The sequence below is a fragment of the Cavia porcellus genome, unplaced genomic scaffold, assembly GCF_034190915.1.
Source record: "Cavia porcellus strain 051 isolate PalLab524CR breed Dunkin Hartley unplaced genomic scaffold, mCavPor4.1 scaffold_16, whole genome shotgun sequence".
Lineage (NCBI taxonomy): Eukaryota > Metazoa > Chordata > Mammalia > Rodentia > Caviidae > Cavia > Cavia porcellus.
Window position 1 is genome coordinate 6,516,896 of NW_026947499.1, and position 12,032 is coordinate 6,528,927.

Below are 12,032 nucleotides of genomic sequence, written 5' to 3' on the forward strand. Positions count from 1 at the left end.
GTGTTGGCTCCTTTGTCAAAGACCAGGTGGCCGAGTGTGTCTGCAGTTGTCTCTACGTCTTCTGATCTATTTCGTTGATCTTTGGTCTGTTTTGTTGTTGTTGTTGTTGTTGTTGTTGTTGTTGTCTCTTTCCTTTTTATTGGTACCGGGATCAAAGTCACGACTGCCTGCTTGCAAGGCAGGCGCTTATGCGGCTGACCTAAATCCCCAGCCCCTGGTCTGTTTTTTGGCCAGTGCCACACTGTTCTTGTCAAAGTAGCTTTAACGTATAATTTCAAGTCAGGGATTGTGATGCCTGTGTCTTATCTTTGTTGCCCAGGATCGCCTCTGCTATTCTAGGTCTCTCCTAGTTCCAAATGAATTTAGGGTTTGGCAGGATATTTTAAAAAGTGCTTTTATCATGGGAAAAGACGCATTGCCATTTTGTCCCTGCACAGTCCCTTCCTTGGGCCACACCCATCCCGCCGCCCCGGAGGGCTCTTTCCTGAGTGTCCTTATGAAGAGTCATGAGAAAGGCACTTGAGTGCTGCTGCCAGTGACTCCAGCAAAAAGGCAGCTCACAGAAATGCATAGTGCATCCTCGGCTGCCCTGCTCGCTGGATCTGGCACTGTGACACTTCTGACTCCTCCAGAGTCCCAAAGACCACGGGAGAGCATTTTGCATGGACTCGGTCCTTCTGAGCCTTCTCAGCCAGGGCAGTGCAGTTAGAGCCTCTGGAAGGACTCGAGAGCTGCTGCAGAAGCAGCGAGGCCATGGGCTTCATGGAGGGTGGACTGTGGCCTTGCATCCCCACCGTGGGAAGCGGGGTGTGTCGAAGCATTGATTGCATTTTCAGTCTCACCCCGGAGGGAAGAAACCCCGAAATAAAGTGGGAGGCTCAGGACAGGGGCGGTGGCCTTGTGGCCGATCCAGGGTCACCGACCTCACACCCTGCCCTCCCACAGCAGCCGCCTACTACCTGCCCCGGCATCTGGCCCCCAACCCCACGTACCCACACCTGTACCCGCCATACCTCATCCGTGGCTACCCCGACACAGCAGCCCTAGAGAACCGACAGACCATCATCAACGACTACATCACGTCGCAGCAGATGCACCACAGCGCTGCCACCGCCATGGCACAGCGTGCCGACATGCTCCGCGGCCTGTCGCCCCGCGAGTCCTCCCTGGCCCTCAACTATGCCACTGGCCCTCGAGGTGAGTGTGGCGAGGAAGCCAGGCTCTGTCGCCTGCAGGTGCCCAGTGAGCGCCCCTCAGTGCACCCAGGCGGGCTGAGGGTCGGGTGCCTGTGGGCCTGTGTGCTGTGTGCCCTGGGGTGGCTCCCGCTGGCTCCTGGCTTGTGGTGCCTGTAGGTGTCCACATCAGAGCACGAGACTCCTGGGCCCCCAGGGCTGGTGCCACTTGGCGCCAAGTGGTCAGGGCGCCTTCTGGACTCTGCAAACAGGCCGGCACCTCAGGGCCATCGGTGACACCCATGAGTGAGATGCCCTGTAGCACAGCAGCAGCTCCAGGGGAGCCCTCACCCGGGCGGGGCAGCTGGGGCTGAGCTTGGGAAAGGGTCCTGGGCGGGCTCTGGCCAGGGCGCCCTCAGTGGCTGGCAGTGCCCCTCTGGCAGCAGCCAGGCCTCCCCCAGGAGCAATGGCTTTGGTTTCCTGTGCCCTTGCAGGCATCATCGACCTGTCCCAAGTGCCACACCTGCCCGTGCTGGTGCCCCCGACACCCAGTGCCCCTGCTGCCGCCATGGAGCGCCTTGCCTACCTCCCTGCTGCACCCCAGCCCTTTGGCAGCCGCCACAGCAGCTCTCCGCTGTCCCCAGGTAGCTGCCTGTCCCCGGGGTCCTCACCTCTGAGCCGTGCATCTTGCTGAATCTCTGCTCTGGTCCCCCAGGCGGCCCTTCGCACTTGACAAAACCCACTGCCGTGTCCTCATCGGAGCGGGAGCGGGAGCGGGACAGGGAGCGGGACAAGTCCATCCTCACCTCCACCACCACCGTGGAGCATGCACCCATTTGGAGACCTGGTAGGTGTCACTCCTGCCCTGGGGCCGGCAGCCACACCTGCTCCGCTCCCCTGACCCAGCTGCCCGTCCCCAGGTACAGAGCAGAGCAGTGGCAGCGGCAGCAGCGGGTCTGGGAGCAGCAGCAGCCGCCCGACCACCCACACCCATGCCCACCAGCACTCGCCCATCTCACCCCGGACCCAGGACGCCCTTCAGCAGAGGCCCAGCGTGCTGCACAACGCCGGCATGAAGGGCCTCATCACCTCCGTGGAGCCCAGCACACCCACCGTGCTGAGGTGGGGTGGACGGTGGGTGGGTGTAGGGGGTGGATGCTGGGTGGGTGGTAGGTGAGTGGGGCGGGTTGAAGAAGCAGGAGGGTACCCAGGGAGGTGGGTAGATGAGTGACTGCCAGATGGCTGGCTGGGCAGAGGGTGAACTGCTAGATGAAGGAGCCTGGCTGGACAGGGGCAGGGGAGTGGGGCAGCTGAGGCTGCGGAGCTAGAAGGGCGTACTGGTGACCTCTGTCCTGTGCCCGGGGGGCCTCCTGTCTGCCCTGCTGGGCCTTCTCACTTCCGCTGACCCTGCCTGTGGCCGTGTGGCCAGGAGCAGTCAGTGTGCTCAGGTGCTGTCCTCACGGGTCTGTGAGCGCATGCACAAGGCGCAGTGCTCTCCTTTGTCCTACTCGCTGCCAGATTTTGGGGGCCCCCGCAGGACCTGGCACCTAGTGAGGTGATGCTCCCAAGTGCCTGGATGGATGGGGACAGTGAGCCTTGCAGGTCAGAGGTAGGGGCAGATGTGCTCAGGGAGCAGCAGAGAATCTGGGCACCTCTCAGGCCTAGGCAGGGGGTTCTCAATGAGACTATGGGAGCGAGGGGCAGCCCACTGGTCAGCAGCCGCCTGACCCTGTTCTCCTCCCCGCAGGTCCACCTCCACCTCCTCTCCTATCCGCCTAGCCGCCACATTCCCACCCACCACCCACTGCCCGCTGGGGAGCACCCTGGATGGGGTCTACCCCACCCTGATGGAACCCGTCCTGCTGCCCAAGGAGTCCACCCGGGGCACCCGGACAGAGCGGCCACGCACAGACACTGGCCACGCCTTCCTCACCAAGCCCCCGGCCCGAGAGCCTACCTCCTCCCCCAGCAAGAGCTCCGAGCCCCGGCCCCTCGCGCCCCCCAGCTCCAGCCACGCAGCCATCACCCACACCCCAGCAAAGAGCCTCGCACCCCACCACGCCAGCCCGGACCCGCCGGCGCCGCCCAACTCAGCCTCCGACCCGCACCGGGGAAAGACTCAAAGTAAACCCTTTTCCATCCAGGAACTGGAGCTCCGCTCTCTGGGTAAGACCACCCTGACAGCGGCCACCTTCATAGACGCGATAATCACGCGTCAAATTGCCCACGATAAGGGGCCTCGAGAAGGAGGTTCGCGGGCCGACTGCTCCCCTCGCCATGGTAAGAGTCCCGGCCCGCCGCCTGCCCCTCTCGTGGCCTACAGATACTTCCAGACCTTTGCTTTTGATTTTCCCCCGTCTTCCGTTGGTTCTGGTGTTTTGGTCCCTGTCAATCTGCACGTGCTGGTGACTCCGGCCGCACCCCCCCGGCCCAGGCTCCTCATTATTTGCACATCATTTGATCGTGATTTTTTTCTTTTCTTTTTTCTTTTTGTCTTTTGATTTTTGCTTTTTACCTTTAGTGAATGGATCTGTGATTCGGACTCCAGCTGCACCTCCCATCTGCCCCTTTTCGCCTTTGTTGAGGGAGCAGGGAGGGCGTGGGGTGGGGTGGTGGATTATGCCTGTTGCTGTGTGTGGATTTGGAGGACACAGAGGCAGGGAATCGGGGAAGGGAAGGAGCACCCACACTGTCCAGGAAGAGCCAGGAACCCCAACCTGCCCAAGAGAGCCTGGGGATTCCAGTCCTCAGCCACCTGCCCCCAGAGAGGAGCACAGCCCCCCATCCCCATGCTGAGCAGGGGTCCAGGCAGGCCGGAGGCAATGTTCTCCTCCTCCCCTGCTCTCTCCCCCTGTCTCTGTCCCCCCAGATCTGTGACTATCCCTTCTCTCTGCCTCACTGTCTGTCTGCCTATCGGTTTGCCTCTCTGCCGGATCCCTTTCTTTGCCCTTTCTGTCTGCTCCCAGCCCTCTGGTTCACAGGGGTTCACACCCAGTCTCATCTGCACCCCCTCCATCCAAGAGCCCCAGCCAGCCCAGGAGGGCAGACCCTTAGGCACAGCCCTGGCTCTGGCCCACCTCTTGTAGGTTACAGGGCTACAGCCTGGGAGGGCAGCCCTGGCCCTACCACTTGAAACCGTGGTTATAGCCAGGAAGGACAGCCCCGCCCCTTGGTGCAACCCTACCTCTGATCCTGGCTCCGCCCCTTGTAGGTTACCATGGCTACAGCCCCGAAGGTGTGGAGCCTGTCAGCCCAGTGAGCTCCCCCAGCCTGACTCAGGACAAGGGGCTCCCCAAGCACCTGGAGGAGCTGGACAAGGGCCACCTGGAGGGGGAGCTGCGGCACAAACCGCCAGGTACTCCCCTGTACTAGTCAGGGACAGCCACGACCCTTCAGGAGGACTGGGGAACCAGGCATCCCTCATTCTCCCCACTCTTCCCACAGGCCCCGGGAAGATCGGAGGGGAAGCCACTCACCTCCCGCACCTGCGGCCAGTGCCGGAGAGCCAGACTGCGTCCAGTCCACTGCTTCAGACTGCCCCAGGGGTGAAAGGTCACCAGCGGGTGGTCACTCTGGCCCAGCACATCAGTGTAACTACCCATCCCCCACACAGGGAGGGTGGGGTGCACATGGTCCCTTGGTCCTGGCAGGTGGCTGGGTGGGTGAGGGCCCAGAGGTAGGCGCTGGGACCCACTCTTCCAAGGGCACCCCAACCTTCACAGGCCTTGGGGTGCAGGCCACTCAGGTCCAGCCTGACGGAGCCTGCAGTGGAGGCCGCTGTGCTGCAGGAACCATGTCTGACCTTGCCCTCGCCCACAGGAGGTCATCACACAGGACTACACGCGCCACCACCCCCAGCAGCTCAGCACGACCCTGCCCGCCCCACTCTACTCCTTCCCTGGAGCCAGCTGTCCAGTGCTGGACCTCCGCCGCCCACCCAGTGACCTCTACCTCCCGCACCCTGAGCACAACACCCCGGCCCGAGGCTCCCCACACAGTGAGGGGGGCAAGAGGTGAGCCCAGGGCGGCACTAGGCAGAGGGCGAGGCCTGCCTGGTGTATGGCAGGGTGGGGGAAGGTGGTGGGGCTGGGGGAGATGGGAATCCATGAGAGCAGGCCCACAGCAGTGACCGAGGGGGTCCCGGTGTTGCCCCGTGCCACAGGTGAAGAGCTCGGGGCCTTCGCAGGACCGCGTTGCCCCGGGACATAGCCTCCCCTTCCGTGTGTGTAGTGCCTGCCGCAGGTAGCCTGCAGGCAGGGGTTTGGGGTGTGTGGGGCTGAGCTCTGTGCCTACGGGAAGGGTGGCTGGGGTGGCGCAGTATTGGTACCTCCAGCCCTTTTTAATTTGTGGTCAGTGTTACTAAACCACCAAGTTGCTGGGGCTGGGTTTGAACTCACGGTCTTCCTGCCTCTGCTGGCAGGAAGGAATGGTGGGGAAGGACGGGCAAGGCCCTGTGGGGTGAAGGGGTGCTCCTGCAGGGCCAGACTCTCACCACACCTGGGACCCTCTCCGCCCAGGTCTCCAGAACCCAGCAAGACGTTGGTCCTGGGTGGCGAGGACGGCATTGAGCCCGTGTCTCCGCCGGAGAGCATGTCGGAGCCAGGGCACGCCCGGAGCGCCATGTACCCGCTGCTGTACCGGGACGGGGAGCAGGCAGAGCCCAGGTACAGCACCTACCACCCACCCACCCCCAACCCCATGCAGAGCCTCCCAGGCCAGGCCTCTGGGGCACTCTGCCACGGGAGTGTGTGGGCTGCTCCTCGACTTCCCGGTCAGCACTGGGCGAGCTGACCAGGGATGTCTGATCCTCATGGCAGGATGGGCTCCAAGTCTCCAGGCAACACCAGTCAGCCACCTGCCTTCTTCAGCAAGTTGACAGAGAGCAACTCCGCCATGGTCAAGTCCAAGAAGCAGGAGATCAACAAGAAGCTCAATACTCACAACCGGAACGAGCCGGAATACAGTAAGGTTCTGGCATGGGCAAGGCCACTGTGCAGCCTGGGCTGGCCTCAAACTCGAGCTGATCCTCCCGCCTCAGCCTCCGGAGTGCTGGGATTACAGGCGTGCACCACCCTGTGTGGCTCGGGGCTTTTGACAGTCTTCCCATGGTGGAGTCAGCATCTAGTGCTGTGCCAATGTGGCGTGGGGCCAGGTGCTGGGCCAGGCCTCGCCCCGGGGCTTCCCTCCCGTCACTCTGTTGCTTGCTATGAACACCCATCCTTAGCACAGTGCCCGGCCATGATTGGGCACAGCCTGGACACAGTGGTGGGGTGGCCTGGGCAAACAACACAGCTCCCCCGATCCTGGGCCCTGGGAGTGTCCTCCCCAGCAAGGTGGCCCAAGACCAGCAGCATCAGCACCCCTGGGAGCGGGTTGGTCAGGGTCACCAGATGGGCCGAAAGCCCCAGACACACAACAGTGCTGGGTCGGGACAGATCAAGGTCACCCAGGTGTCCCACGTGGACGGGTGGTGGGTTAGCTCAGGGACTGTGCCCTGGGTCTCACCCACCCTGTCCCCGCTGCAGATATTGGCCAGCCAGGGACAGAGATCTTCAACATGCCGGCCATCACCGGAGCAGGTAACCAAGCCCACCCCTGCTGTCCCGGGACAACAGCCTGTCCTGGTTCAAGGACAGTCCCTGCCCCTGGGCCTGCAGCAGGAAGGCCAGCTGTGCGCTCCGCAGGGAGAGCCCTAGCCGCCTACACACCATGTGCAAGCGAGACCAGGGCCGGGCTCGGCGGCTCTGGTGGGCACAGCGAAGCTGCCTAGGATCTGGGGCAGAACTGCGTAGCCAGGGGACCACATTTTATGTTTCGCCACATCTAATGCAGATGCAGCAAGAGGCAGGCATGAAACCCAGACACGTGGAGAAGCCCAGAAGTGAGGCTTCGCAGCCTCCGAGGCACCTCGTATTTCTGCTGCCCCAGGAAGGAAGCGGGTGGCATTTGCAGTGGGGCCTGTGGCCAGGCGGATGACACTGTGGGTGCTATGGGGTTGGGGTGCTGGTGCAGTCTGTCCCTAGAGTTGGTGGTGCAGGACACTGGTCCTTCCTGGAAGCTGCGGCCAGAGGGGGTCAGCGGCCTCCCAGGTGGGCATCAGGGACCTTAAACACAAGGCAACATGCCGAGCGTGGGACAGCCTTTTGGACCTTACAGGAGGTCATCTGGGCCTCAAGGGGCAAAGGGGAGACAGGACATTAGAAAGCATTCCGGGATGGGCCCAGGCCTTGGCATGGCCACCTCATCGCCCGGCAGTGAAGATCCATGCCAAAACTTGGATGTAAATTTTTGAATTTTTTCTTTCTTGTTTGGTGCTGGGAATTGAAATCACAACCTCACGACCTCAAGCGCTGTGTGGCTGAGCTAAATCCCTGGCTGGGTGTGGATTACACTGGATTTTTGTTTTCTGTTTATTTTTTGTGGGCCTGGGGTTGAACCTAGACCTTCGCACTGAGCTGCCTTCCTAGCCTTGTGTCGTGTTTATTTTGAGATCTGGTCTGACTTAGTTCCCCAGCTGGGGTCAGATTGGAGTTCTCCTGCCTCGGCTTCTTAGGGGTGCTGCCACGTCCAGTTGATTTTTTTTTTTTTTTTTTTTTTGTTAAAGCAGTTTAATGAACAAAACAAGGACACCAGCACTCAGGCGCCCCCTCTGTGGTGCTCAGGGTGGAGCCGCAGCGGGTCTGCCGGACCCTGGGCCTGTGGTCACACTGTGGCACCCGTGCTTGCCCGTGGTGGCTGGATGTACAGATTTTAACTGTGTTCTTTACCCGTGTTGGAAATGCTGGCTTTTCTTGATGAACATGGTTGTTTCTGATGCTGATGGGAGGCGACATGGGCAGCATGCAGTGTGCAGCCCTGGGTGGTCACAGCCTCCCAGAAGTGGAGCTTTGAAGGGTGCAGCTGATTTGCAAACACTTGCGCTCCTGCTGTCTGCGGAGAGGCGTCAGTTCCCTCAGATCCTACCTGAGGGCAGGCAGGACAGGCTGGGGCCTCCTTGCAAGGTTCTAAAGCTGCATCCCTCCGGGTAGCCAGTGCCTGGAGAGGTCTTGCAGAGGCCCCATGGTGCTTCGTACAGCAGAGAGAAAGGGAGCCCGGGAAACAAGAAGGGGAGCTTGGCAGGGTCACTCAGGTCTGGTAGGAGGCGTCACGAGGGACTGGTCCGCTACTTTGTCCTTCTCATAGGGCCAAGCCAGCCGGGGCCAGGCGGAGTGGCGTCAGCTGTCTCTAGCTCTTCCCTGTCCCCGCATGCACTAACTGCATGGCTGTGAACCCCAACCCATCCGGCTCTGCACCTCTTTCTCCTCTGGCTCCTGGATGGGGGGCGGAGAGGCAGGCTTAGCTTAGGGCCATCAGGAACACTCGGTCCATCCCTCGCCCAGAGGAGCCGGGCTGCATCTCCACCCCAGACCCTGGGCTGCATCGCTACCCCAGACCCTGTCCCGCCCACACAAGCCTCAGCCACCCCGGGGTTCCCTCTGCCCCGCCCTGAGGCCACTGGGGCTGGAGTCAGGCAGGGGTTCCCGACTTCCCATGGCAGGGTAGAAACGAGGCTGGCGGGGCTGGGGATTTAGCTCAGCGACATAAGCACCTGCCTTGCAAGCAGGCAGTCATGAGTTCGATCCCTGGTACCGATAAAAATGAAAAAGACAAAAAAAAAAAAAGAAATGAGGCTGGGGGTCTCCCTCCTCTAGCTCTGCTGCCCGGGAACCCCCAGGGCTTCTGAGGAGCCCCCACTGCCCCCAGCACCCTGCAGGACGAGGGGGAGGGAAACGAAGAGATGGATGCTTTGCCAAATGTGCTCACTGTGTATTCTCTCCCCTCCCCCTTCCCTTCTCTCCCCTGCCCTCCCCTTCACCCTCCTCTTTCCCTACTCTGTACCCCTCTGGCATCTGGCCCGGCCCATGTGTGTTGTCTGTCTGTCTGTCTGTCTGTCTCTCTCCATCCCAGGCCTTATGACCTGTAGAAGCCAGGCGGTGCCGGAGCATACCAGCACCAGCATGGGGCTGGAGGCCATAATTAGAAAGGCGCTCATGGGTAAATATGATCAGTGGGAAGAGCCCCCGCCACTCGGCGCCAATGCTTTTAACCCTCTGAATGCCAGTGCCAGCCTGCCCACGGCCGCTATGCCCGTAACCGCCGCTGCTGACGGACGGAGCGACCCCGCGCTCACCTCGCCAGGTCTGCGGCCGCCCCGCCCGCCCGGTGTCATTAACCCTGGCTCCTGCGCCCTCTGACCCTCCAGCTTCGGCTTGCGGTTCTGTAGTTTGCTAATCCCGAGCTGGGCGACACCTGGTGTCCGCCTCCCCCAGCGCTGCCGCTGCTTCTGCAGACGCTGATACCGCTGCCCACGCCCCGGCCTGCCCCGACCCGGCCGCCGGCTGGCTCCCGGGGTCACTGGGTGGGGGAGAGGACCCAGCTGTGCCACAAGCACTAGGTGTGGGGTGGCAGCGGCCAGTGCCTGGCGCCCCTGCTGCCGCTGAGCAGGCACTTCAGGCTGGACCCTTAGTGGGGCCTGACTTGGCCCTGGAGTCCTGGCTGTTGCACAGGGTCACAGGCCAGCAGGCCCGATGCCATCCCTAGGCAGTGTGCAGGGCCCAGCCGAGGTCCGTGGTGCCACGCTGAGGATCAAGACCTCAGGGCCTCAGAGCTGCAGGGCAGCCAGGGGTTGTGGCCCCTTTCCCAGCGCCAGGCTGGGTCCAGCCATCTGGTCACCCTCAGCAGAGGGCCCAGGTGGCAGTGGCTTCCCGTGGCAGGACTCGGCCCACCCTCCCCACCGCCCCCTGCAGCATTGGTGCCGCTGCCGCCATCCACCACAGCCCCGTCCCCTCTCCTCCCTGCAGGCGGTGGTGGGAAGGCCAAGGTCTCTGGCAGACCCAGCAGCCGGAAAGCCAAGTCCCCGGCCCCGGGCCTGGCGTCGGGGGACCGGCCGCCCTCCGTCTCCTCAGTGCACTCGGAGGGGGACTGCAATCACCGGACGCCGCTCACCAACCGCGTATGGGAGGACCGGCCCTCATCCGCAGGTGGGCACCGGCAGTGGGGGGCAGAACGGGTTGGGGACGTGGACCAAGGTGCATGGGTGTGCATGGTGATGTCCCTGGGCCGGCGGCCACTGCACACAAAGGCCGGAGTGGGGGGGTCACCTGAACTTTGCCACCGCCTCCCCACAGGCTCCACGCCCTTCCCCTTCAACCCCCTGATCATGCGGCTGCAGGCGGGCGTCACGGCCTCCCCACCCCCGCCCGGCCTTGCCGCGGGCAGTGGGCCTCTGGCTGGCGCCCACCACGCCTGGGAGGAGGAGCCCAAGCCGCTGCTGTGCTCGCAGTATGAGACGCTGTCCGACAGTGAGTGACCGCCAGCACCGAGGAGGGGTCCCGAGTCCGCCCTCCCCCGTGTCGCCTGGAGCCGGCACCCTCACCTGTCTAAAGCCTTAACTACGACCCCACCCGGGCTGGCCCTGTGCAGTGACCTTTCTCAGGGGACGTTCACCTGGTGCTCGGGATGGGGGAGGGCGCCGGGCTGGGGAGAGGCACGGTGGGCATGTGGGGTCGCATGCGCACGGCCGGGCGGCCAGGGACCCAAACCAGGGCGACCACGCACTTCCACACCACTGCCTCCCCCTTAACGCATTTGGAACCAAAGTCTAATCCGAGCTAGTGGCCCCCGCGCCCTCCTTCCGCCTCACATCCCGCTCGATGCTCTGGACAGACGCTCTGGACAGATGGACACAGGCCCCGCCTGGGTCCTGGGGCTCACGTCTCGCCCTGCAGGCCGGCCAAGCCCACAGGACTGCTGGAAGCTGGGGCAGGCCGGGTGGGCAGAGGCCGCGGCCCTGGACATGTCCCCGTGCGAGGCCGCGGCCAGGAAGCAGAGGCGTGTACGTGGTGTACTGGTTTACAGGGTATATTTTTGATACCTTCAATGAATTAATTCAGATGTTTTACACAAGGAAGGCTGTCCCAGTATTACTGCTGCTCCGCTTCCCACCCGCTTACCCTGCAGGGTCGCGCGCAGCTGTCGGGCAGCGATCCCGCCGTCCACAGGACCGAGGGGCCAGGGCCACCCGCTCGCGAGCCCCACCTCCTCCCTCCACCTTCCTGGGCAGAACGAATCTGACGCGTCCTCTGTGGCTGCCACCTGCACACGGCGGTGGCCCTCTGTCATTTACACATGTTGTTCTAATTAAAGCAAATTATACTCGGGTCACCGAGCTTTCTTCTGTTCTGGGCTGGCCGCCAGGAGGGTGGGCAGTGTAGGGGGACCCCATCGGGCATCCGCTGCTGGGCGGGTGTCCCCAGGGGCGGTGGGGCCCCACGCCACACTGAACATAGGAATGTCCACGGCTGCGGGGCCGAGTCAGCTCTCACACACAGTGAGGGTGTCATACACGTGTGCCCCAGTGAGGGTGCCCAGTGGGCCCTTCCGCCGCGAGTGGTGAAGCAGCAGTGTCCTTGCAGTCAGGTGCCCAGCAGCCACTGTGGGAGGTGCGTTGCACACACCCAGGTGAGGCGCCAGCTCCTGTGAGTGTGTCAGTCACAGCCCGTGGAGCACCTGCCGTGGTGCCCGGGGGGCGTGTCCAGCTGGCAGGTCCCCCCCAAAGCACGTTGGACATCACTCCGCTGTGGTGTCCGAGGCTGGGACACACCCCGCTGTCCCTCCTGCTCCAGACCACGGGAGAGGCATGTGGCTCTGCCAGCTTGGGTGGAGTGCGGCTGCCTGCCCAGTGGCCCAGGTGTGGTGTGACCTGTGTGGGGTGTCCTTGCCCAGAAGCCGGGCTCCCCACCCTGCTGTGTCCTTCTAGGCTCTGGCACCCGACCTGCACCAGCCCCACCTTGAGTGCGTGCCCAGCCCGTCCCCGTCCAG

General features: G+C 62.9%; 1 protein-coding gene across 6 annotated transcripts in view; it reads left to right on the forward strand.

Moving 5' to 3' along the window:
• The window catches only part of Ncor2 (nuclear receptor corepressor 2), a 119,443-nt gene extending 108,068 nt beyond the window's left edge, over positions 1 to 11,375 (forward strand). For 2 of the 6 annotated variants that reach the window (XM_013154560.2, XM_013154583.2), the window contains exons 37-50: positions 946 to 1,197; positions 1,667 to 1,819; positions 1,888 to 2,019; positions 2,093 to 2,306; positions 2,920 to 3,452; positions 4,384 to 4,527; positions 4,617 to 4,762; positions 4,992 to 5,185; positions 5,690 to 5,836; positions 5,990 to 6,135; positions 6,698 to 6,751; positions 9,120 to 9,350; positions 10,013 to 10,192; positions 10,340 to 11,375. In XM_013154560.2, the coding sequence (XP_013010014.2) occupies positions 946 to 1,197; positions 1,667 to 1,819; positions 1,888 to 2,019; positions 2,093 to 2,306; positions 2,920 to 3,452; positions 4,384 to 4,527; positions 4,617 to 4,762; positions 4,992 to 5,185; positions 5,690 to 5,836; positions 5,990 to 6,135; positions 6,698 to 6,751; positions 9,120 to 9,350; positions 10,013 to 10,192; positions 10,340 to 10,521 (2,708 nt within the window). In that variant the 3' untranslated portion in view covers positions 10,522 to 11,375. The remainder of the gene's footprint in view (positions 1 to 945; positions 1,198 to 1,666; positions 1,820 to 1,887; positions 2,020 to 2,092; positions 2,307 to 2,919; positions 3,453 to 4,383; positions 4,528 to 4,616; positions 4,763 to 4,991; positions 5,186 to 5,689; positions 5,837 to 5,989; positions 6,136 to 6,697; positions 6,752 to 9,119; positions 9,351 to 10,012; positions 10,193 to 10,339) is intronic. The other 4 variants (XM_013154623.2, XM_013154628.2, XM_013154651.2 and 1 more) reach the window with 2 other exon arrangements.
• Positions 11,376 to 12,032: the final 657 nt, after the last annotated feature.